This window comes from Podarcis pityusensis (genome assembly GCF_964106645.2).
Source record: "Podarcis pityusensis genome assembly, chromosome: 9".
NCBI classification, from domain to species: Eukaryota; Metazoa; Chordata; class Lepidosauria; order Squamata; family Lacertidae; genus Podarcis; species Podarcis pityusensis.
This window is the reverse complement of record NC_138034.1, coordinates 71,503,766-71,527,738: the sequence shown is the minus strand read 5'-3', so window position 1 is coordinate 71,527,738 and position 23,973 is coordinate 71,503,766. Positions and strand designations below refer to the sequence as shown.

At 47.1% G+C, this 23,973-nt stretch overlaps 1 protein-coding gene across 1 annotated transcript in view; it reads right to left on the bottom strand.

Annotated features, from left to right (window-relative positions):
* Positions 1 to 14,825, bottom strand: part of ADRA1D (adrenoceptor alpha 1D) — a 64,398-nt gene extending 49,573 nt beyond the window's left edge. Inside the window, exon 1 of the mRNA XM_081020928.1 lies at positions 12,559 to 14,825. Within this exon, the coding sequence (XP_080877054.1) occupies positions 12,559 to 13,519 (961 nt within the window). The 5' untranslated portion in view covers positions 13,520 to 14,825. The remainder of the gene's footprint in view (positions 1 to 12,558) is intronic.
* Positions 14,826 to 23,973: the final 9,148 nt, after the last annotated feature.

The window sequence follows — 23,973 nt, the reverse complement described above, 5'->3', positions numbered from 1 at the left end:
TTGTGTGTCTTCCTCTTTCCCAATCAAGCGTCTTGCTGTCAGGTGTGGTGGGAAATGCTGTCCTTTCACCAGGATTGAAATCAGATGCACTGGAAAGCAGGAAGCTGCCTTAGTACAAGTCAGAGCGTTGTTCCTTCTAGCTAAGCATTGTCTGCACTGACTGGCAGAGGCTCTCCAGGGTTTTAGAGCAGGGTCACTTCTGGCTGTACCTGGAGATGCCAGGAACCAAAACTGGGATCTACTACATGCAAAACAGATCCTCTGCCACTCAACTTGGCTGCTAGTCCGGTTAGCTGGTCTGCATGGAATGGGGAAGGAACGAGCATCATTTTCAGAGTGGCCTGTAACATATCTTTCTTTCTTTTTGTATATTTTCTATTAAGTTTTTCTATTTTACATTTTAGAATATTCATTAATTTTTTTTTTTTTTAATAATATGTAAACTCCAATAAACAACCTAAAAATATCAGTGACTTCCATTCTCTTTCCATGGTTCAGTTTGCATGCCATAAATCCCTACTAAATCATTCAGTATTCTATTTTTACATCCATCAAAACTTATTTACACAGTTGAATTTATCTTAAAGCTGCCAACGTTTTCAAACATACACAATTTTCACCCATATACTCAATAAACATTTCCCAGTCTTCTTTAAACGTATACTCTCCTTTTCCTCTTATTCTATAAATTAGATCAGCAAGCTGCACATATTCCATCAGTTTAAGTTGCCATTCTTCTTTGGCTGGGACCTCGCTCGTTTTCCATTTTGGGGCTGACAAAACAAGGGCCGCAGTAGTGGCATATATAAACAGCCTTTTTTGACACCTGGGGATTTCCCTCTGAATGATCCCCAGGCCCGTAATATGTCTTGGGCTGGTCCTCGTTTGTATGGTGCTCTTTTAATCGTTTAGATTTGTTGCATACTGCGTGTGGTGGTTGCATAAAAATATTAGGCGCACGCATAGCATAATAATTAAGAATGCAAGAGCAGAAGATGATCCCGGCTGCTGGAGCAGAGCAAAGGGCCCCCCACCTATCCAATATCCTAGTGCCACAGTTGTGGGATATTTAAAGTGCAGCCAAATTCATGTATTGCTAGGTAGACACATGACAGGAACTGAAACTCACAGAGTTTCTGTGAGAGTTGCTGTGTCTCGACAGGAGAAGGGTGTAGGCCCAGTGCCGGATTTACGTATAAGCTAAACAAGCTATAGCTTAGGGCCCCACTCTCTTGGGGGCCCCCCAAAAAATTAAAGGAAAAAACCTGGATGTACATTTCCGAAATATAAGATAAAAAAACCCAAATAAAATAAAACCTACCTACAGCAACAGTGTTTTGTATTGTGTAGGCTCCTGTGATGTAAGTAATGGGCCCTGCCTGCTAGCCTGCTCCCTAAAATATCACTGGTCTGCTCATTTCTATATACAGGGTGCCTACATTCTGCATGTGCAAATGGCTTTAGATACCTATTAGGTCCATAAATTACCATATAGCATTATATTCAACACAAAAAAACAGCGACAATTTGTTGTTGACAAAGGACAGCGCTGGACATATAAAGGGCCCCTTTACCTTCAGTAGCTCAGGGCCTTGTCAAACCTAAATCCAGCACTGTTAGGTCCAACCTGCTTGGGAACACCCTCTTCCTCTTCGCCAAGCGACGTGAGAACATCTACATATTTGAGTTCCAAGCTCAGACACCATTTCTAACTAGACTTAAGTACAGTATGTCTTTGCAGCTGAATTACCATTTTAAGACTGCCTGAACAAATCTGCTGTATCTGTTTCTCTTCAGCAAGTATTCTGAGTGAATGTTATTTTTTCCCCTTTTACAAGACTGTTTGTGTGGTTGTTATTTTAAAGGGGAGAAAAAGGGAGGAAATACCAAGAAAATATTGGGACACGGGTGGCGCTGTGGGTTAAACCACAGAGCCTAGGACTTGCCAATCAGAAGGTCGGCGGTTCGAATCCCCGCAACGGGGTGAACTCCTGTTGCTCGGTCCCTGCTCCTGCCAACCTAGCAGTTTGAAAGCATGTCAAAGAGCAAGTAGATAAATAGGTACCACTCCGGTGGGAAGGTAAACGGTGTTTCCGTGCGCTGCTCTGGTTCGCCAGAAGCAACTTAGTCATGCTGGCCACATGACCCGGAAGCTGTACGCCGGCTCCCTCGGCCATTAAAGTGAGATGAGTGCCGCAACCGCAGAATTGGTCATGACTGGACCTAATGGTGAGGGGTCCCTTTACCTTTACCAAGAAAATCCAGTCTGCCTTAGAGCATCCTCAATGACTTAAACCAAAAGGCTAAAGATCTCTAATCAGGTACCCTCCAGATGTTTTTGACTGCAATGAGGCTGTGCTGGCTCAGACCTTCCTTTTGGGGAAGGATGGCCCAAAACGCTTTCTATGCTTAGGAAAAGGCATGTATAAATAAGCCTGCCTTATCATATGTGCCTTAAGCAACTTCCTTCCGATCCAAAGCTTTCCAACCAATTTTAGCTATTTCTTGGCTCGCCGGGGTATAATCAGGAATTAATATACCATGCAATAGTCCCCAAATTTAATTTAATTACTCCCTTCCAGAGTGGATGGCTCGGTGTTAAAACATTTTAAAGGGGGACATTCCGTTTCCAAAGCGCAGGACAACAAATGGCTTTGATGGCAAGCTATATTTCTTTGGGCACAATACCTCCATCAAATAAAAGTCCCCTTTCAGCTGGCAGGCTGTAAATTCAGGCTGCTTAGCCCTTCTGAGTCCATCTATTTCTGCAACAATGCTGGGCTTTAAGAGAGAGAATATATATCCACTCCAGGGAACAGCTTCACAATTAAAACTCTACAGGCACCATCACTTGAGTAGCTCAGAAGCTTTCCTGTTTATCATCCCGGCCCCCTTTCTTTTCATTCCTGAAGGTGGTGGGAATAAATTAGTGTGTTGGATAATTCTATTTGTTCCAGCAGAGTCAATTAAAAACACACACAAAGGGAATACTGGACAGGTAAACAATGGCGGAATCAGAAGCTGGATTGCACCAGCTGCACCTCCCCACTTAAAAGGACATTAACCCACCTTGTGTTGGGTCAGCGCATCAGGGATAGCTCAGTTGGTAGAGCTGGAGACTCTTAACCCCAGGGTTGTGGGTTCCAGCCCCACATTGGACAAAAAGATTCCTGCATTGCAGGGGGCTGGACTAGATGACCCTCGTGGTCCCTTCCAGCTCTACGATTCTATTAGTCTATGCGATATTGCGGATAATTACAATGAAAACAGCACAGCACCAGCCCTTTCATTAAAAGCAGTCAGTTCCTCAAAGTCTATTGCAATAAGGAGGTCTTCAGCTGCCGGCAGAACGACAAATAAATTCTGTTTATTTTCAAAAGTGCCATGATGCTTTTGTTGTTTTAAGCGCAGCCAGTCTTTGCTCCCTGACCCACGGGGTGACGTCATCAGAGCACAAGACGACAGCTGCTGGATCAGGCCAATAGCCCATCTAGTCCAGCATTCTGTTCTCACAGTGGCCAACCAGATACCTGTTATGGGAAGTTTGCAAACAGGACCTGACTGCAACAGAAGCTCTCCTACTCCCTGTAGTTTCCAGCCACTGGTGCTCAGGAGCATGCTACCTCCAACTTCAACATCAACTTCAGTGGACTGGTCATGTTGTGCGGATGCCTGATTATCAACTTCCAAAGCAACTACTCTATTCCAAACTTAAAAATGGAAAGTGTAATGCTGGTGGTCAACAAAATAGGTTTAAAGACTCTCTCAAGGCAAATCTAAAAAACTGTAGTGTTAGGTTGTGGGAGAACATATCAGACGACACAGCGATTCTTCAGACAGCTCTTGTTTATTCACAGGCCAGAAATGAACTGAATTGGAAGGGTTCAGCCAACCTGCTTATATAGAGCTCAACTACAAGGCAACAGTAACAACTTTCTGTAACTATCCAATCACTGAACGTCACTTTCAATTCCTTATTTGCACATGTGGACCTGAGTGAAAACTATCTACAGTATCCCCCTGCTGGCCCAGGGTAAGAACTTCAGTACTTAACATGTAGTATAAACACCGACAACTGGGAAACACTGGCCTGCGAGCGCTCCAGTTGGAGAACAGCCTTTACCAAAGGTGTCATGGGCTTTGAAGACACTCGAACTCAGGACGAAAGGGAGAAACGTGCTAAAAGGAAGGCACGCTTGGCAAATCCACACCATGATCAACTCCTGCCCGGAAACCTATGTCCCCACTGTGGAAGGATGTGTGGATCCAGAATTGGCCTCCACAGTCACTGATGGACTCACTGTTAAGACCATGTTCATGAAAGACAATCTTATTCGGCTAAAAGTGATCGCCAAAGAAGAAGAAGCTACTTCCGACAGTGGAGGCAGAACATATCCATCAGGGTTAATAGCCATTAGCTCCTCCAAGAGCTTGTCGAACCCTCTTTCAAAGCAGTCCCATGCTTTGAAGCTTCTATGTGTACAGGTGGCTCCCTGCTTCAGAAGACTCGTGGAAGACACTTAGTACAGTGATCTGGGGTGGGGAGGAGAACTTGCACCCTCGCCTACGATGCCCTATCAGGCATCTTTTCTTAACATGCATCTAGAACACTCAAAGACAGTGAGATCTCCTGCAACACAGGAAGCTGCATCACAGCAAGTCACAGGTCCATCTAACTTAGTATTGTCTACACTGGCCAGCAGCAGCTCTCCATGGTGTCTGGCAGCGTTCACTCTCAGCCCTGCTTGGGGATGCCAGAGATTGCCCCTGGGGCTTCTGCACGCAAGGCAGATGTTCTGTCGCTGAGTCATGGCCCTTAACCCCTTCTCTAAGCCATCCACAAGTAATATTAGAAAAGATAAGCAGCGTTAATCCTGAACAGTAAGCTGATGGCCTGGCTAGTTCATCGCAGAGAGAGTGAATGAGAGAGAGAGAGAATGAGAAAAAAAAACATGTTTTTGCTGACATGTTCACTGAATGCTGCTATTGTTGTTATTGTTACAGTGGTACCTCCGGTTGTGAAGAGGATTCGTTCCGGAGGTCCGGCCGCATCCCGAGGAATTCGCAACTGGAGGATCGCTGCTGCGCATGCGCACGGTGTGGTTTAGCGCTTCTGCACATGCACGAGTGGCGAAACCCGGAAAAATACTTCCAGGTTTGACGCTTTCACAACCCAAAGTTTACGTTACCCTCTTGGGTAAGCCGAGGGTCCACTATATTTAAATTTGTATACAGCCCTAACCCAGAGGTCTCCGGTTGGCTACAGCATAAAATCACAACATAAAAACACAAAATACATGATAAAAACAAAAACGACCCAGGAAACCCTGCCTCCTGAAGGGCATTGAATTTCAATCCGCCAAAGACCTGGTTAAAGAGGAATGTTTTTGTCTGGCGCCTAAAGGTGTATAATGAAGGCGCCAACTGAACCTCCCTGGGGAGAGCATTCCACAAATGAGGAGCCACTGCAGATAAGGCCCTGTATTCATGTTGCCACCCTCTGGACCTCCCATGGAGGAGGCACATGAAGAATACATGGAGTGTGGACCATGTCTGCTGGCCTTAATTTAAACCTCCACAGATGCACCCAGAGATCAAAGCAACCATGCCAATGCCAGATGTTTTATAGGACCAGGAAGAATCTTATTGGGCTGCTTGCATCACCTGATCCTTGCTGAGCTGGTATTTCCTGGCCATCCAGCTATCAGGCTGATGCAGAGACAGAAAAGCCCGAGAGAACCTGGGGCACAAGCGACTGGACCACTTCCAATTCTCTCGCTGTTTGGTTTTCCAGCCAACTGTGGCCTCTTCATTTCCACCAACTCAGATCCCTTAATCCTTATTCCAGATAGGTAAACGCTGAGTCATGTCCGCTCCGCCGGACTGTATAAAAATAGCCTAGTCACTTTTTATCTCTTATTCTATCTGATAAAAATGTCCCCGTTAAATATATCCCAGGGAACGTGAAATGGAGCAATAAAGATTCCGGACAACCTTGCTTCCCCAGCTTCTTTCTTTCTTTTTCAATTAAAAGCTTACAAGTTACCAGATGTTTGGCCTGCTGCACTTGCTCCTGGTCCATCCCCAGATAGGACTCTCTGCCCCTCTTGAGAGAAGGGAACTGGCTACCTTATGGCTTCATCAGAGATTTACAAGGGTTTCCAGGAATTTAAGCATGCCCATCTGCATAATTAAGGAGCATCCCATTGACACTGACATCTGCTTAAGATGCGCCTGCCATATAAATGTTGTCATCTGTCTCCTCCATCCACCCCCTGACTCCTCAAATGGAAAAAGAAGCTCCCTTGCATGTAGAAAAACTGTGCAACAGGCAGCGGGTGATGCAATATTATGAGCCATCCTGTGTCATTTTATCTTGTGAACTGCCCCGAGACCTGTGGGTATAGGGCAGTACAGTGGTACCTTGGGTTACAGACGCTTCAGGTTGCAGACGCTTCAGGTTACAGACTCCGCTAACCCAGAAATAGTACCTTGGGTTAAGAACTTTGCTTTAGGATGAGAACGGAAATCGGGCTCCGGCGGCCTGGTGGCCCCATTAGCTAAAGTGGTGCTTCAGGTTAAGAACAGTTTCAGGTTAAGAATGGACCTCCGGAACGAATTAAGTTCTTAATCTGAGGTACCACTGTATAATCATCATCATTATCATCGTATAATCATCATCATCATCATCATCATCATCAACCCTTTCGCATTCTGAAATCATGCAGTCCAGAATTCTAGCAACTCATTTTGCCACCTTTTCTTTGTAATGTATAGGCCAACTATACATTATACATAGGGAAAAATGTGAAGTTCTGCACTTAGGCAGGAAGAACCAGATGCACAAATATAGGATAGGGGACACCTGGCTTACTAGCAGTACATGTGAAAAGGATCTAGGGGTCTTGGTGGACCACAAGCTTAACAAGGGTGATGCAGAAGAAGAAAAAGCTCATGCTGTTCTAGGCTGCATCAACCGCAGTCTAGTGTCCAGATTAAGGGATCAAGGGAAGTACTAGTCCAGCTCTATTCTGCCTTGATCAGACCACACCTGGAATACTGTGTCCAGTTCTGGGCGCCACAATTTAAGAAGGATGTAGACAAGCTGGGTTGTGTGCAGAGGAGGGCCTGGAAAACTAGCCTTATGAGGAGCAGTTGAAGGATCTGGGTATGTTTAGCCTGGAAAAGAGGAGAGTGATGTTGGGGATTGAATCAGTGCATTCTGCATTTATGGTTCATGCTCCACCATTGAGTCATGGCCCTTCCTCACATTAGGTAGCTGACTGAAGTGGATGGATTCTGAGGACTATGCCAGTTCAGAATGCAGCTGAGTTCCATTTCTGAATGCAGAAAACTCCCTGCATGCAGAAAACTAGAACACCAAGGATAAAGCTTTAGGTGCTAGCTTTTTAGAAGCCAAGTTCTTAAAAAAATAAATCAGCACCCACCTGCCATTTGATATGGCATGTTCCAAAATCCTATCCCCCCCATCATCTGAGTTAAGTATAGATTCACTCTTTCTTTAGCCTTTCCAAATAGCTTATAAGAAGCCGGGCTAAAAATATGCCCCTTTTAGAGGCTAGCAGACTTCTTGGAAGGTTGATAGCAATAAGTGGAATCAGACAGAAGTGTGAGAATGAGATCTGCACAAAGTCCACAAGCATAGGCAACCTGCTCATTATGGGACTAAAATCAGGGTAAATCTAAATGATAATTTTTGCATACAGTATGTCATTTCACAGGAATGCTGAGTGCCCCTTATGGCGGTGCAAAGGCAGAAGTCTTTAACCCCCAAGGCAGGGAGGAAAAGGAGACCACCAACTAATCAGCCATTTCTCCCTTGTTGAACAAACAGCTTTTCCAAATTGCCTCATTAGCCAGGCAAACTTGTCTTGATTAATTGCACAGGTACTTCTTGATGACTGCATCATTACTCTGGGGAGCAGAGAATCTGTGGGGTTGGGAGGGAAGCGGCTCCTGTTACAGATACCCATCAAGGCAAAAAGCAACCTTCACAGGTGGCATTTCAAACTTTCCGCAGAAGGCACCAGAAAAGATTCTGCAAGCTCCCCAAATAGCTCAGCCTAGTTGTTGACGAGGACGGTGATATGTAGGAGATTTTGCAACCCAGCTCCTTTCCTGGGGATAACACATGCCAAGATGCATAATAATAATAATAATAATAATAATAATAATAATAATTTCTACCCCGTCGTCCCCAGCCAAGACCGGGCTCAGGGCGGCTAACACCAGATATAAAAACAATTGATTTAAATACAACATTAAAATGCAGCCTCCTTTCAGTAGAAACTCAAATCAAAAGCTTTTGGGGGATGAAAATGTCAAATCTTCACCAAGGCCAACTATCCAGACTGGTCCTACGTGGGCCAGAAAAAAGCCAGGGAAGTCCCCAAATAGGAGTTCCATCACAGAAAGAGAAAGGAAAAAGGAAAGAGGGGAAGGGGATCAAGTTGATTCCAAGCCAAAGGTCAGGTGGAACAACTCTGTCTTACAGGCCCTGCAGAAAGAAATCAGATCCTGCAGGGCCCTGGTCTCATGAGACTCATCAGGTGGACTCATCAGGTGGGGGGAGCTGCGCACTGTGGCTCCTCCGCGCGCTGGGATTCACTGAATCATAAAATTGTGGAGGTGGAAGGGACCTCAATGGCCATCTAGGCTGGGTTGGTGCCCAGGAACAACTTGCTGCAGGACAGACCTTGAGCAGGAAACGACAGAGCACCACAGCTATGCAGCACATAATTAAACTATGGAACCCAATTCTCCAGGAGGCAGTGACGACCCCCAACCCAGATGGAAGAGAACCCTGGGAAGATGCTGCCAGTCAGGTGCAGGTAACACTGGGCAAGATAAACGAACGGCCTTCCTCAGTATGAAGCAGATTCCTATGTCTAAAGCTCAGCCGTGGGTAGATTTTGCAAACCATGGTTAGATTGGAGGCAATTATCCACTCCTACAACCAATGGGGAGAGGCCATAGCTCTGTGGCAGTGCATTTGCTTTCCATGTAGAAGGTCACAGGTTTGATCCTGGGCTTCACCATGTAGGGCTAGGAAAGACTCCCCGTAAGGAGACCCTGGTCAGCCTAGACCAGGGATGGGGAATCAGTGGTCCTCCTGATATTGTTGCACTACAGCTGCCATCATGCTTGGCCATTCTGGCTGGGGTTGATGGGAACTGGAGTTGAGCAACATGGGAAGAGCCATTGGTTCTCCATGAGGGGCGGACTTTGGACTTCAAATTTCAGCACCGCCCTGTAAAAGCCCAAAATTCGGAGCCTCTCCATGCCTCTCACCTTCTGTTCTGCTCCATTCACTATGTCATAGTTGTGATGTCCTGCAGTGCCCCCTAGGCTTGGCACCCAGCGTGGCAGAACTGGCCGCGCTGTCCTAAATCCGTCTCTGCCAAACCGGACACAGGGAACAGTGGATTGACTTGCTAGACAGTTGTCTCCTCTCTAGCTTAATCCAATCACTCCCTTTTTATAATTTTAAAACCATTGCATATTTTTCTATCATCTGTGGACACGATGAATAATTGCTTCCTCTTTGCTTATCCACGAATCACGAGGGTTAGAATTTAGTATACAAAAAAGTAAAAAAAAAGGAAGAGAGAGTTTCTTCCAGTCTGCTTCTACAGTTCTTACAGGTTTCCTTGCAACAGAGAGCTACTGAGCTACAGCCCTTCCCCAGCTAGCTTGCTCTTTTCCTCCATTTGCACAGAAAAAATGCTTCAAAGAACAGCATTTCCTAAGAAACAATAGGATATATACAGAATAGATATGGATTGTGGCTATTGTCATGTGTACCCCGGTTCCTAAACCAGCAGTGGCAGCATACTGGATACAAAGTAAGCAGGAGTGTGCACACAGCTTTAGTTTCCAAGATCCTTTAGAAACTCATATGAAAAGGTGTTGTATATGCTTGAAAGCAAAGAGATAAATAAAAGCATTCTAGGGTAGACTGCTTCTAAGCATGGAAGCTCCCTGTTAGCATCATAGCAAACAGTCAGTGGGATGGAATAAGGTAATGATCCTGCCAGCATCCTAAATTTATTTTTGGATCTGCAGTGATTGACTTTCTGATGGCGGAGAGGAGAGGAGCATTTTTAGCATGTCATACTGTGCGATTGCAGAAAATATTCGGATAGGCATGTCTATTTTCTGAAGGAGAGACTCCACCTTTGCCTCACACTCACTTTGTGGCCTTGGGAAAGTCCCTTCTCTCTCTCTCTCTGGTCCAGTCCTCTATCTAGGCTGCCTTCAGAATGCCATAATTCTATGAGCAAAATAATTTTCAAAAACATACCAGGTAGATTGGATTGAAGTGCTCTGTTGCCCTGGCTCAAGAAATCCACTTTGAAAGCAAAACAAAAGCAGACTTTTCTTTTTTTGCAGTGAGGAAAGAGACAAGGAAAAGTGTGAGCTAAACAAATGATTAATAGAAACCACCACTTCAAAAGCAAAGTGGGATGAATACAGAATGGACACTCGTCATATAACGTCCCTACTTACATATCAGAACCAATGTGCAATAAAGACTAGAGAGAGTCTCATCTCTGCATGAAGGATGATGGCTCAGTAAGCAGGTTGCTTTGAGGAGTTCTGAGTCCAAACCCAGGCAAATGCCACTGGGAAACATATTAGTAAAGGCTAATGTTTCCCTGTTGTTTTCCACTGTTGACTTTGAGCAGAGAGATTCCTTTTAGCTACCAATGGGCTCCCTTGGGTGGGGCAGGGGTGCAATAAGTAGGCTTTGCATGGCAGGGTCTGTGGCTCCCCATCACCTTGGGGAGGCATCTTCCTGATGGTGGAGGAATCTTCCTGATGGTGGAAACCAACTGTTTTAGCTTTGAAGCATGGGTAAGACAAACCAATCAACAGCCTGTCTGTACCAGGAGACTTTGGAAAGACTGCCCTGAGTCAGAACGAAGAGGGAAAGTCTCACTGCCATACTTCACAGGGCAGGCAGTGATATCAGTCGAGGGTACCAGGAATCTGGTTGCAATCTGAACGAAGCCTCCCTTTGCACAAAAGATACCTGGGCACCTCTCTTGGATTTCCATGCATCTGAGTGCCTGGTGTCCCGGCATCCTTTGCATGGCTGCAAAGGATCTTGGGAGACGCACCTTCCGATGTGCAGTGCAGCTGCAGGGGACAGCAAACTGCTGGGGCCTCCACTCCCCATTACACCACAGTCCTTGCAGTAGTCAACATCAAGGGGCTTCAGCTCCCGTGCAAATTTGATGGGTGCTTCTTGCTTCCAAATGAGCATGAATCACTGGATGCTGAGCGGTGCTTTGAAAAAGAGCACCGCCTCCTATCTGTAGCATGACCCTGCCATGCAGATTAGGGGAAGGGTGGTAGTTCGGTGCTTTGCATGCAGAAGGTTCCTGGTTCAATCCCCAGCACCTCCTGGTGGGAAGCCTTGGAGAGCCACTGCCAGCCAGCTAGGTGTACCAATGGTCTGACATGGGGTAAGGCAGCTGCTTTCGTTTGGGACTGACTGTGGCTCAGTGGCAGAGCCAGATTCAGTCCCTGGCATCTCCGGGTAGGACTGGCAAAGGCTGCCTACTTGGAACCCCAGAGTACCTCTTCTATTTAATATAGACATTGCTGAGCTCAGTGGAATAATGGGTCTGATTCTCCTACAAAGCGCCTAGGATGAGATTGGCAGTGAGTGTTTGGATACCACTCGAGTCATATGATAAGCATGGTTTAAAATTTGCATTTTCAGTTAATTAGTTGACAAGTACCAGTACTCCGTAGTATGGATACTTTTCTGCTTGTATGGCTCATTGCAACATGAGAAAATTCTATATAACTTTGTACGATTATTTATGTCCGTGTGGGACACTGTTACTATGGGATATCAACATACTTTTTTTATATACAAGCAGTTGGGTCTTGGTGATGATTGTGTTTTCTCACTTGCAGGTGGACAGAAACGTTTCAAATAAGGAAATTAAACAAAGAATTGTCCTCTTCTCATCTAGCCTCTGAGCAACTATATTCTGTGGGGTCACAACAACAACAGTCCTGAAAGGGAGGCCACTGCTGGCTTAATTGGACAGGTGGAGTGGCAAGCCCAAAATTTAATGATTATAATAAGCTATCCAGAGTATCTAATGGGATTCAAGGTTTACTGGATGGCCCACAATGGCTGATAGTTATCCCCACTGCCAGCCTATTTTATTTCTAAGGGAACCTAGAAAAGTAGACTTAACAAGGTTGTAAAGTTCACCCTTGAGGAGCAACTGGAATTCATAATTTATTAATCACATTGCTGGATCACCCTTCCTCTAAAGGAGCTCAGGGCAATGTACAATAAAACATTTTTTTTTAAGTATCATAAATAAGACGTAACAGTAAGCAACATACTTTAAAATATCTATCTATAAAGTCAGGACCATTGAAACACACCACATATAAAAATATAAAAGTGAAGACAGATGCAATGTAAGAGGAGAAGACAGATGTCATGTAAAAGAGAACTCACATCTCGTGAACATCGCACAAGAGAAGTCAAGGTGCCTCACTTACCGAAAGACAGCACGAAAAAGAAAGGCAGCCAGCAGAGGATGAAAACCCCGACAACGATCGCAAGAGTTTTGGCCGCTTTCTTCTCCCTGGAGAACTTCAAGAGGCGCACTGAGAGAGAGCTCCTGAAGGTGTGCCCTTTGCCCTTGGTGCTGGCGGCCAGGGAGTCCTCGAGGACACTGCGGCAGTGGATCCTGAGCACCACTTCCATGGACTTCCCACGCTCTTTCTTGACCCCGGCCTCCAAGCTCTTGGTGGTCCTCCTTGCCACCACGTAGATGTTGAAGTACATCACCAGGATGACCATGAGTGGCAAGTAGAAGGAGAAGAGCGAAGAGAAGATGGCGTAGCCCGGCTCCATCGTGATGCTGCAGGTTTCGTCGTTTTCGGGCGGCTCCTCCTTCCAGCCCAAGAGGGGCCCAATGGAGATGACCATGGAAGAGAGCCAGACCACCACTAGGATGATGACCGCCTTCTTCTCAGTCATAATGGTGGGGTACTTGAGCGAGTATTTGACCCCGATGTACCGATCCACAGAGATGATGCACAGGCTCATGATGGAGGCGGTACAGCAGAGGACGTCTACCGCCGCCCAGATGTCGCAGAAGATGCGGCCAAAGATCCACAGGTCCAGAACTTCCAAGGTGGCTGAGAAGGGCAGGACAGTGGTGCTGAGCAGCAGGTCAGCGATGGCCAAGTTGATGATGAAGTAGTTGGTCACAGTCTGCAACTGACGGTTGCAGGCTACCGAGAGGATGACCAGGATATTGCCCACGATGGCCGAGAGGATGAAGAGGGCGAGGAAGACCCCCACGCCCACCGATTGCAAGGTCAACCTCAGTGCCAAGGAGGTGCTGTTGTCGGGGTCAACATCCCCCCCTGCCCAGGACCCGTTGACCCCCTCGGCTTCTTCTCCCGTGTGGTTCCCATTCAAGCTGGCATTAATCCGGTCAGGGAAAGTCATTCTTTTTCAAAAGGGGCCAGTCTCCATGGGAGATGGGTTGAGCGTGATGGAGGTGCCTAGGAGATGAGCAACAGGCATGGCTCACTCTCTCCCTGGTACCATCCCCAGAATCACCTATAATGATTTTGAACTCCACACTCCCAAGAGAGAGAAAAAAGTCTCTCTTTTTGCACACGAGGAGTTTCCTCCCACTTATATCTCTCCTCCTCTGCAATCCTTTTTTTTTTTTACACCATCGTTTCCTGCAAAGGTGGACCTCTATCCACGTCACTGCACGCCACCAGGGATGCTGTTGTGTCCCTACTCTTCTCACTTCTTGCACACACACATGAGCAGCAAAATCATCCTGCAAAGGTGCTGGATCTCAAGGAACCCGCTTTCTCTCTCTCTCCTCCCCCGGCAATGCTGCGCGGGCTACCTCTTTCACCTCCCTCCCTCCCTTCCCCCTCTCACCTCTCTGTCCATCAGGTGTGTTTGTGTGTGTGGCCCCTGAGCTGTCCCCTTCGTCCTCAGCCACCTCCTCCACTCAGTAATAAGATAAAAAAGTATTTGACGTTCCTCCTTGCACCTCTCCAACGCACGCGCGCGTTTGCAAAAGTCCCTTGTAAAAAGGCTGAGCAGCAACAACCCCTGTACGCGGGGGTAGGGGGGTGGGAATAAAAAATAAAACAGAAAATTGGGACCGGGGGTGAGAAGGCAGCAAATCACTCCTTTAAATAACTCCTGTCGGCCCCCCGCTTGTTTCCCCCATCGAGGGTCCTTCATCCAGCAAGATGCGTTGGCTGCGGAGGCTTCGGGAAGAAGGACCGAGCTGGGCGCAAGCGTCGCGTCGTCGTCAGTGTCCAGAGCCGGCTGCTTGACAGTTTCCCGGACATCCTTCCAGCTTGTCGGTCCAGAGGATGCGACGCAGGAGCGCGGAGGGAGAGAAAAGGGGAACGGCGGGGAAGACGTTGCCGGCGCCTCTGCAGCTAAATCCGAGCCCCCTCCAATCGGAGCGGGAGAGAAGTGACGGTTGGGGAGCCAGAGGAGCAAAAGTAGGCTGCGTCCGGGCGCGCAAACTTTGCGCTGGGGAGCTTTGCGCGCTCGGCGTCTCCCGGGTTGTCAATCTCTCTCCCTCTCCCTCTCTCTCTGCAGCGAGATCTACGGCGCAGCAGCAGCGAAATCCAGCAAGTCGCCTTCCTCAACTCCTCCTAGAGGGCTTGTGGCATCCTTCTGCCGGCGTAGGGTGGCCGGAGGGGCTGGCTCTGCAAGTTTGGCAGCGAGGGTGGGTGGCCAACCGCGCGCAGGAGAGGCGGGAGGGAGGCAGAGGAGAGACTCCTCTTAATTTTTAAAAAAGAGGGACGGAGCGCGCGGGGGGCGGTGGGATAACGCGCTGGGTCGTGGGGGGTGGGTGGGAGGGAGGCCCTTAAAGATATATATATATATATTTATGTACCGAAAATAGCTTCATTGAAGGATTTCCATTTCCTGGGCGAGGCGGCCGAGAGACGCTAGAGAGCAGCAAAGGGCTGGTCGACGGCGCTGCCGCTAACGCTAATGCGCTTCTGGTCCCTTGCAAAGCCCTCGGTGTTTATTAGAGAAGCCGTTATTCTGGGATGATCACCTCGGCGGGGCTCCCTGCAACCTGTTTGATTTGCTTTACGTGGGAGGAAGCCGGCCGATTTAAGCCTTGCAGCTCCTGTGCTTACAATATATATTTTTTAAAAAGGCGTAAGTGCGTGTCCAAAGGCAGATCTTGTCCGTGGGTTCTGCTTGATGCCAAATCCACCGTTGCAGGCTGTTCCCGGGGCATCCAGATGGTCGTGTGAACATATGCTGGAGAGTCACGAACGGCTGGTTTGCTGGTTTACCTGGGAGTTCCTGATCCTCTCCTTCAACTGACTTCAGCTTGCGATTCAGATTTCAATGTGACAAAGGATTGCAATGTGATGGTGACCACACAGAGGTCTGCGCCTCACATTGCCCAAACATTTTCTTTTACCCTGTGCAATGACTCATTGTGATCAATGGATCTTATTTCCATGTAAACATATTTTATTTTATTTATATCTTGCCCTTCCTCCACTTGAAGGACCCCTAGAGTTGGATGGGGTGCTTAGAGACCCAAGTCATCTAGTCCCAAGACCAATCTGGGTTGGGGAGGCCAGAAGGACCATTTGGCTCAAGCTCAAAGGGTGCCTCAGAGCTAGACACTTTTCAAATTTTTGGCACTTACTTTTATTTATTTTATTTAGATCCCATCTTTCCTCCAAGAAGCTGAAGGTGGTATGTGTACATGGTTCTCTTCCGCCCCATTTTATCCTCACCACAACCCTGTGAGGTAGGTTAGGGGGAGAGAAAGTAACTGGCCTGAGGTCACCCAAGTGAGTTCCATGGCTTAAGTGGAGATTTGAACCCAGGTTCCCATCAGTTTGATAAGTTTCTCAACTTGTTTTTCTGTGCATCAGACCAAATGGTGGAACACTCTCTCAGTTTGGAGCTGCAAATTTAAACAAATGAGAGCTGTGCTTTGCTAAAAGGCATTCTTTTTTCTTTTCTTTTTTTGCTAATTGATATAGATTTTGTCATATGCTTAATGTCAGCTGTGACGCTGCACGAAAGCAATATTCCCCCTCAATAATTAGTGCAGTTGCACAGGAAAGGCTAGAAAAGCATATGTTAAATTGTATATGGGGGGGGGGGGGTCAAATCGTGGCACACCAGCTACAAAGATGTTTGTGAACATGACATGAAGGCTGGCAGCATCAACCCCACCATGTGGGAATCCCTTGCAGAAGACCACAGTGCCTGGAGACAGACAGTCAGGTTGTGCATCCATAGCAGTGGCCGGAGGAGGAATGACCGCTGTGAAGACCGCAGAGAGAAGAAACGCCATGGTGCACCTTCAGCAGCACAACCGGATGCCTTCCTCTGCCCCGGCTGCAACAAAGCATGTCTCTCCTGTATTGGTCTCTGCAGCCTCAGCAGGAGCTGCAACCTTCCAACAGTTTGACTTCACTCCTCCATTGCCTCCCAAGACAGGCGGATGCCGACCAACCAACCAGGGTAACACACATTTCCATGGATCAGGCAACTGCTTGCGAGATTTCATGGGAAGGAAGGGAGCACTCATCTGCCTGGTCACCCACTCCTCTCTCACTGCTGAAGGGTTGGAGAACATCTGTGGTCCAACACATGTTGGACTCCCAAGTCCCATTAGCCCCCACCAGCATTACCAAATAAAAAAGACATATAAACCATCAGTTTTGCACTCGGACAACCAGTTAGGCGTTACACCTCTATGCACTGTTAACATTACAGTGGTACCTCGGGTTATATACGCTTCAGGTTACATACGCTTCAGGTTACAGACTCCGCTAACCCAGAAATAGTACCTCAGGTTAAGAACTTTGCTTCAGGATGATAACAGAAATCGCATGGCGGCAGCAAGAGGCCCCATTAGCTAAAGTGGTGCTTCAGGTTAAGAACAGTTTCAGGTTAAGAACGGACCTCCAGAACGAATTAAGTACTTATCCCGAGGTACCACTGTACCTAATAGCCCACATATTGCAGCAGGTGATGAAATAACAATACATTTTATTATACCCCACCCTCCCCAGCCAGAGCCAGGCTCAGGGCAGCTAACACCAATAAAATTTCAATAGAAACATAAGTCGGGGGGAACCCAATTTAAAATACAGGTTAAAATTCAATTTAAAATGCAGCCTCATTTTAAAAGTAGCCCATAGATCAAAACCGTAAGGGGAGGGAAGACATAAGGGTCAGACTGAGTCCAAACCAAAGGCCAGGTGGAACAGCTCTGTCTTTGCAGGCCCTGCGGAAAGATGGCAATTCCCGCAGGGCCCTAGTCTCTTGTGACAGAGCGTTCCACCGAGTTGGGGCCAGTACTGAAAAGGCCCTGGCCTTAGTTGAGACCAATCTAACCACCAATCTAAATATTTTGGGCACTTTGCAAACTTTCTCTGTCTGATGTCTTCATGCTCCAACACGGTGGTGGGAAACCTCAAGCCTGGGGGGATCAATGTGGCCCCCTAAGCCTCACCACCTGGCCCTTGGGACTCTCCCCAGCCACATCACCTAGTGGCCCTGCTCTGCAGCCTCTTTGAAGGCGTTGGCTGCCTGGGACCCTGGTAATGCTTCTTGCTTCCTTTGATACAGAGGGGTGTGGGTGTAGAAATCAGCCTGCAATATGTCAATTGCATCAATTGCTCCACCCACTTTTGCTCCTGGCCCCACCCGCCAGTGTCATGTGGTCTCTGGAAGGTAGTCCAGAAGGGACTGTGGCCTCCATTCTCCCTTCCCTGAAGTCAGTTCTCATAGGCACCCTATGGCAAAGAGATGAGGGCTGGTTCTATCAAATATCAGGGTGGTTTTTTTATAGTGTGTTTATGTGTGTTTTTGCTTAAGAAGGAAGCTGCATGGAAACTCAAAAGCCTGGTTTTGCAGCATGTCTTGTAAACCATTTAGAAGTAGATTAATGATTTGTGTATCTTTTCTTTTCAAATCTGCTGGGGTGGGGTGGGAGTGGTGGGGTGAGCAAAGCCCTTGGGACTGTTCCAGTCGCTTTAAGCCCTGACAAAGAATTCATGTGACTCTCAGAATGTTGAGGTACTTTTTTTTTTGTCAACAAAATATTAAAAGCCACATTTGATACTGCTTTGCTGTGAGCAACCCTCCATGTTGCGTTTTCGCTTTGCTGTGGCTTGGGCCTGGCATTTTATGACAATATTGTGGCTTGCACATGCTGTTTTGCAACAAGACAGCCTCAGTTTTAAACCCTGGCATCTAGTGAGGTTTTTCTTTCCAGCTAGCAAAACCTCCATCCTTCTCTCTCCCCAGAGCCCCCATCCTAAGTATTGCTGGGTTCCCTTCTGGAAAGACTTTTTGGATCCCAGAATACACTAATTCCACTTAGCCTGAATTCCAGACTAAGATCCACAGTCTAATCTGGGCTTCAGTGGAAACAGAACTTGGAATGGTCTCTGGGCCTGGTGTGCCAGGATTAAGAAAAAGTATCATGGCTGTGAATAGTGTAGATTCAATAATAAAATTTCCTTAATAAAACAAGTACAAAAGGCACCATAAATCAGTAGATCGGATTTATACATCAATATAGCTGGGTCCCTGCTTCTTGGGAGGAAAGCAATGACAAACCTAGACAGCATCTTAAAAAGCAGAGGCATCACCTTGCCAACAAAGACCCGTATAGTTAAAGCTATGGTTTCCCCAGTAGTGATGTATGGAAGTGAGAGCTGGACCATAAAGAAGGCTGATCGCCGAAGAATTGATGCTTTTGAATTATGGTGCTGGAGGAGGCTCTTGAGAGTCCAATGGACTGCAAGAAGATCAAACCTCTCCATTCTGAAGGAAATCAGCCCTGAGTGCTCACTGGAAGGACAGATCCTGAAGCTGAGGCTCCAATACTTTGGCCACCTCATGAGAAGGTGGAAAGGACCCTGATGCTGGGGAGAAGGGGATGACAGAGGACGAGATGGTTGGACAGTGTTCTCGAAGTTAAGAACATGAGTTTGACCAAACTGCAGGAGGCAGTGGAAGATAGGAGTGCCTGGTGTGCTCTGGTCCACGGGGTCACAAAGAGTCGGACATGACTAAACAACAACAACAACAATAGCTGGGTCACCCTTCATGCAAAGGGTGAGTTTTAAGCAGGCACCACAATGCAAATACTGCAGGCACCTATCTGAAGTTCATTGGGAGCATATTCCACATGGCAGGTGCCATCACACTGAAGGCCCTGGTCTCAGTGGACATAAGGCAGACCTCAGGAACATATGACACTACAAGGAGTGTCTCCCACATGGATCAAAGTCAGGGGCATAAGAACATAAGAAGAGCCTTATGGGTCAGACTCATGCCCATCTAGTCCAGCATCCTTTTCTCACAGTGGCCAGCCAGATGCCCATGGGGAACCTGCAAGCAGGATCCAGGCACAAGAGCCCTCTCCCCTTCTGTGTTTTCCAGCAACTGGCGTTTGGAAGCACTGCTGCCTCTGACGATGGAGGCAGAGAATAGCCAATGTGGCTAGTAGCCCTTGATAGTCTTCTCTTCCACAAATTTGCCTAATCCTTTTTTAAAGCTGTCAGGGGATTGCTATCGGAACAGGGGAGGGCGGCAGGGGGGCCGTTGGGATAGCTAGAGCCTCCAAAAATCCTGAGGAGCAGTTCCTCTTCCAGTGGTGGGGAAAGCCACACCTCCAGTGGAGAAGAGAGGGAAGGGACCAGCTGAGCGAGGAAAGGGCTCGAGGATGCCGTGGAGAGCACCAACACCTCACCCACCCAGCCAGGCTGGCCAGGAGGGACCCACGCCACTTCCGTCGCCCACAGGGGTGAAACGCAAAGAGAGGAGGCGGAGGCTTGGGATGCCAAAGTTCTTATGTTGGGGGAAAAGCCAGAAGGGGCCACTCCCGGATTCTGCAAGTGACTAGACGGACATGAACTTTGTGGTTCTGCACTGTAAATAGTTTGCACCAATAAACCTCTAAAAGACAGGTCTGAGTGCTGCCTGGTTACTCACGAGCAACCACCATCAGCACCTGACAAAAGCCATCCAAGTTGATGGCCATCACTGCTTCCTGCAGAAGTGAGTTCCATAGTTCAACTATGCACTCTGTGAAAAAGTACTTTCTCTTCTCTGTCTTGAATCTTCCAACATTCAGCTTCATTGGACATCCACAAGTCCTAGACTTATGGGGGGGGGGGAAGCTTTTCTCTATATGGAAAAGTCCCAAATGCTGCAGCCTTTCGTCCATTCCCGTGATCAGAAAAGGTTGCCTTTTACTGAACCTTTTGCAACATGACAATATCCTTTTTGAGCTGAGGTACCCAGAACTGGGTACTCTGAATACAGTTGTGCTATCGATTTGTACGACGACATTACTGTCTGATGTTGGCAGTTTTATTTTCCATTCCTTTCCGAATTTGCTATTTTCACACTTGCTGTACACTGGGATGGCATGCCCATCAAACTATCCACTATGACCCCAAGGTCTCATTCAAGTCCTTAAACTTGGCCCAGTAGCTTATCAGCAGCCAGTGCAGGTCTTTTAGCTGTCTCCTATCAACAGGATGTCCACTTCAGAAGCATCACTGTGACATTCTGCATTAGCTACATCTCCCAAACCAATGTTCAGGGAAGCCACAGTTAGACTACATTGTAGTAATCCAGTTCTGGAGATTACTAATGCCTGGACTGCTGTAGCTAGACTATCCCAATCCAGGAATGGCCAAAGCTGTCATGTCAACTGCCAGAAGGGACTCCTAACCACTGAAGCCACTTGCACCACCAGTGACAAAGAGGGCAACAGGTGCACCCCCAAGTGATGTTCCTGATCCTTCACGTGGGATGTAAAACACAGCAGTCAAGTACAACATTCCCAAAATGGACATGCTAGGGGAGAGACTCACTCTGCATGTGACTTGATGTGGGTGTGGCCTGATCTTGGTAGGCGAGCACATGTTCTTTTGCTCTCCTCTCTTCTCCATTTTGTTTTTCTCTATGTGTGAGCAGAAGTGACTGTCTGTCTGCAGTCACTTGGGACTAACTCGCTTATGGGATAGTTCCACATGTATATATACTTTTGTAACCTAAGTCCGCCTTCAGTGATCTAACTGTGAACTGAATGAATGTGAGCAAACTACTTTTATATTCACTTGAATAAGGTTGTGGTGTATATTCTTTTTAAGAGGGACAAGAAGGGATCTTACCAGGAATCTTATATAGAGAGGTTCAGATGAACCTGCAACAAGCAAACCGCTGTGCGTTTAAAGGGGAATGTTTAAACTCTGCTAAGACATAGAACTTGCTAACGCAAGTTAGGAAGGATAAGTAAACAATATATCTTCTCCTGCCTCCCTGAACATTCCCAGTGTGGTATAGTGGTTAAGAGCGGTAGACTCGTAATCTGGTGAACCCGGTTCGCGTCTCCGCTCCTTCACATGCAGCTGCTGGGTGACCCTGGGCTAGTCACACTTCTCTGAAGTCTCTCAGCCCCACTCACCTCACAGAGTGTTTGTTGTGGGGGAGGAAGGGAAAGGAGAATGTTAGCCGCTTTGAGACTCCTTAGGGTAGTGATAAAGTGGGGTATCAAATCCAAAATCTTCTTCTTCTTCTTCTTCTTCTTCTTCTTCTTCTTCTTCTTCTTCTTCTTCTTCTTCTTCTTCTTCCTCCCACACTTCAGAGATAGTCCAGCTCTATCCAGAGAAGCCCATCAGAGGGAGTGCAAGCTCAACCATTAAAGACCTTATATCATAAATGGGACTTCTGGGATATGCTTAAACCGTGCTAGGTTTGATCTCAGAGTCGGGTTTGGAATCATTTTGCCCTCCCCCAATTGGGACCCAGTTTGACCCAGATTCCAAGTGGGGCAGAATTTGCCACCATCCCTATCCCATCCATCAGCAAGGGAAGCCTTCAGTGTGTGTGTGTGTGTGTGTGTGTGTGTGTGTGTTGCACATTGCCTATCTCCATGTTTCCAGGAGTGCCTTCCGTCTTCAGACACCCAGGACCACCCTCCATTCTCTTTTGCATCTCAAGCCCCTGACAGTTTATATCTGGCTGCAAGTCTTTATAACAACAGATTGCAATGAAAATGGCTAGGCATTTAATCTTGAGCCTTGTTTACACAAACAGCTGCTTTTCCCACAGATCGAGGCTGAACCAACTAACAGAACTCCTTCTTCTTCTTCTTCTTCTTCTTCTTCTTCTTCTTCTTCTTCTTCTTCTTCTTCTTCATCTTTATTATTTTTTTGCCTGGGGCTCCAGGACTGTCCCCTTGGGGTTGCATTTAGCACCAGCCCACTTAAAGAATTTTAAGTACTCATATTAATGCTTCTTGCCAGAGGGTACCTGCACCATGAATCATGCGCCCCTGCTAAACCTTGTGTGCGAACCGAGATATTCTTGACTGCCATCTCTAAAAGACACAATGCACATCCGAAATAATTATGCACATTTACTTTGCATAAACTTTTGTGGGTTTTCTTCGTGTGTGGGGTGGTGGTGGGATTTCAGAATCTGAAACTTGGGTTTTTGCAGAAGTGACATTTTTGAGGGGGCAGGAGAACAGAAGTCTGAATGGCATGCCGGGTCAGAGTCACTTGGCCTGCGATGGCTCTGCGGTGTGCCTGGCCCAGCTGGATGCAAATGGAACTGGTCCAAAAGCCACAGAGGACCATTGACACCACGATGTCGAGAGTGCAATGCTTTCCCAAGGGCCTTTTCAACTCCAGCTGGTGAGAGGCGGGGAAGGACGAATGACTTGGTCAGCACCGAGTGACAAATGCTTCAAGGGATGCCTTGCTGGGAGGAAAGAGGCGAGGGAGAATAACCTAGCCCAGAACACAGTTGTCCTGGGGGCTTCTAGCAAGGGTGGGGAACCTTTGGGCCCCCAGATGTTAAATTCCTATGACCCCCAATCATCATGGCTTATAGCCAAGGATTACGGGTGTTGTAGTCAACCTGGGTTGGATAAACACCAACTGAGGGGACCTAAGCTACATCAATAGCTTTAATAGCTGTGGGCTAAACCACTGAGCCTCTTGGGCTTGCCGATCAGAAGGTTGGCGGTTTGAATCCCCGCGACGGGGTGAGCTCCCATTGCTCGGTCCCAGCTCCTGCCAACCTAGCAGTTTGAAAGCACACCAAAAATGCAAGTAGATAAATAGGTACCGCTCCGGAGGGAAGGTAACAGTGTTTCCGTGCGCTGCTCTGGTTTCGCCAGAAGCGGCTTAGTCATGCTGGGCACATGACCAGGAAAAACTGTCTGCGGACAAACGCCAGCTCCCTCGGCCTGTAAAGCGAGATGAGTACCACAACCTTAGAGTCGTCTGTGACTGGACTTAACTGTCAGGGGTCCCTTACCTTTTTTTTTTTTTAAAGCTTTAACAGAAACTATATTATTCTAACAGAAAGGACAATGAAAATAAAAATAAAATTTTATATTTGCATACTTTCATCCATACCCACTGCATTGTAGGACATCATCGGGAGAAGAAAAGGATGAGGAGTAAACTAAAATGGAGAGGAAGTCCCTAAAATCGTCGGGTGGCATCTTGTACCCCTCCTTTAGGCAACTCTTGCAGCCAAGTTGGTGCCAAACATATTCTTCTGCTTTCATTTGGACCCCATCAAGTGAGGCCAAGAGTGGTCTTGTCTGTGATTCTCCAGAGGTTTGATTTCACCCCTGGAGGTGCACTCCATTCTCTCTCGAGACAGACAGATGCCAACAATATTTATCCACGGGCAAGACAAAAACAAACAAACAAAGTAGCCAAAACATTCATATTTTATAAGTCTCTCTCTCTTTTTTAACCAGTATGTATAACTTGAAATTTAGCAATTTGTAGTCATACAGATTCATAATTGGAGCCCTAAGCTATAGTGCATAAATTCGGTACTGACCCAAACAGCATCTGTATAGGTTCCTCATCCCTTGT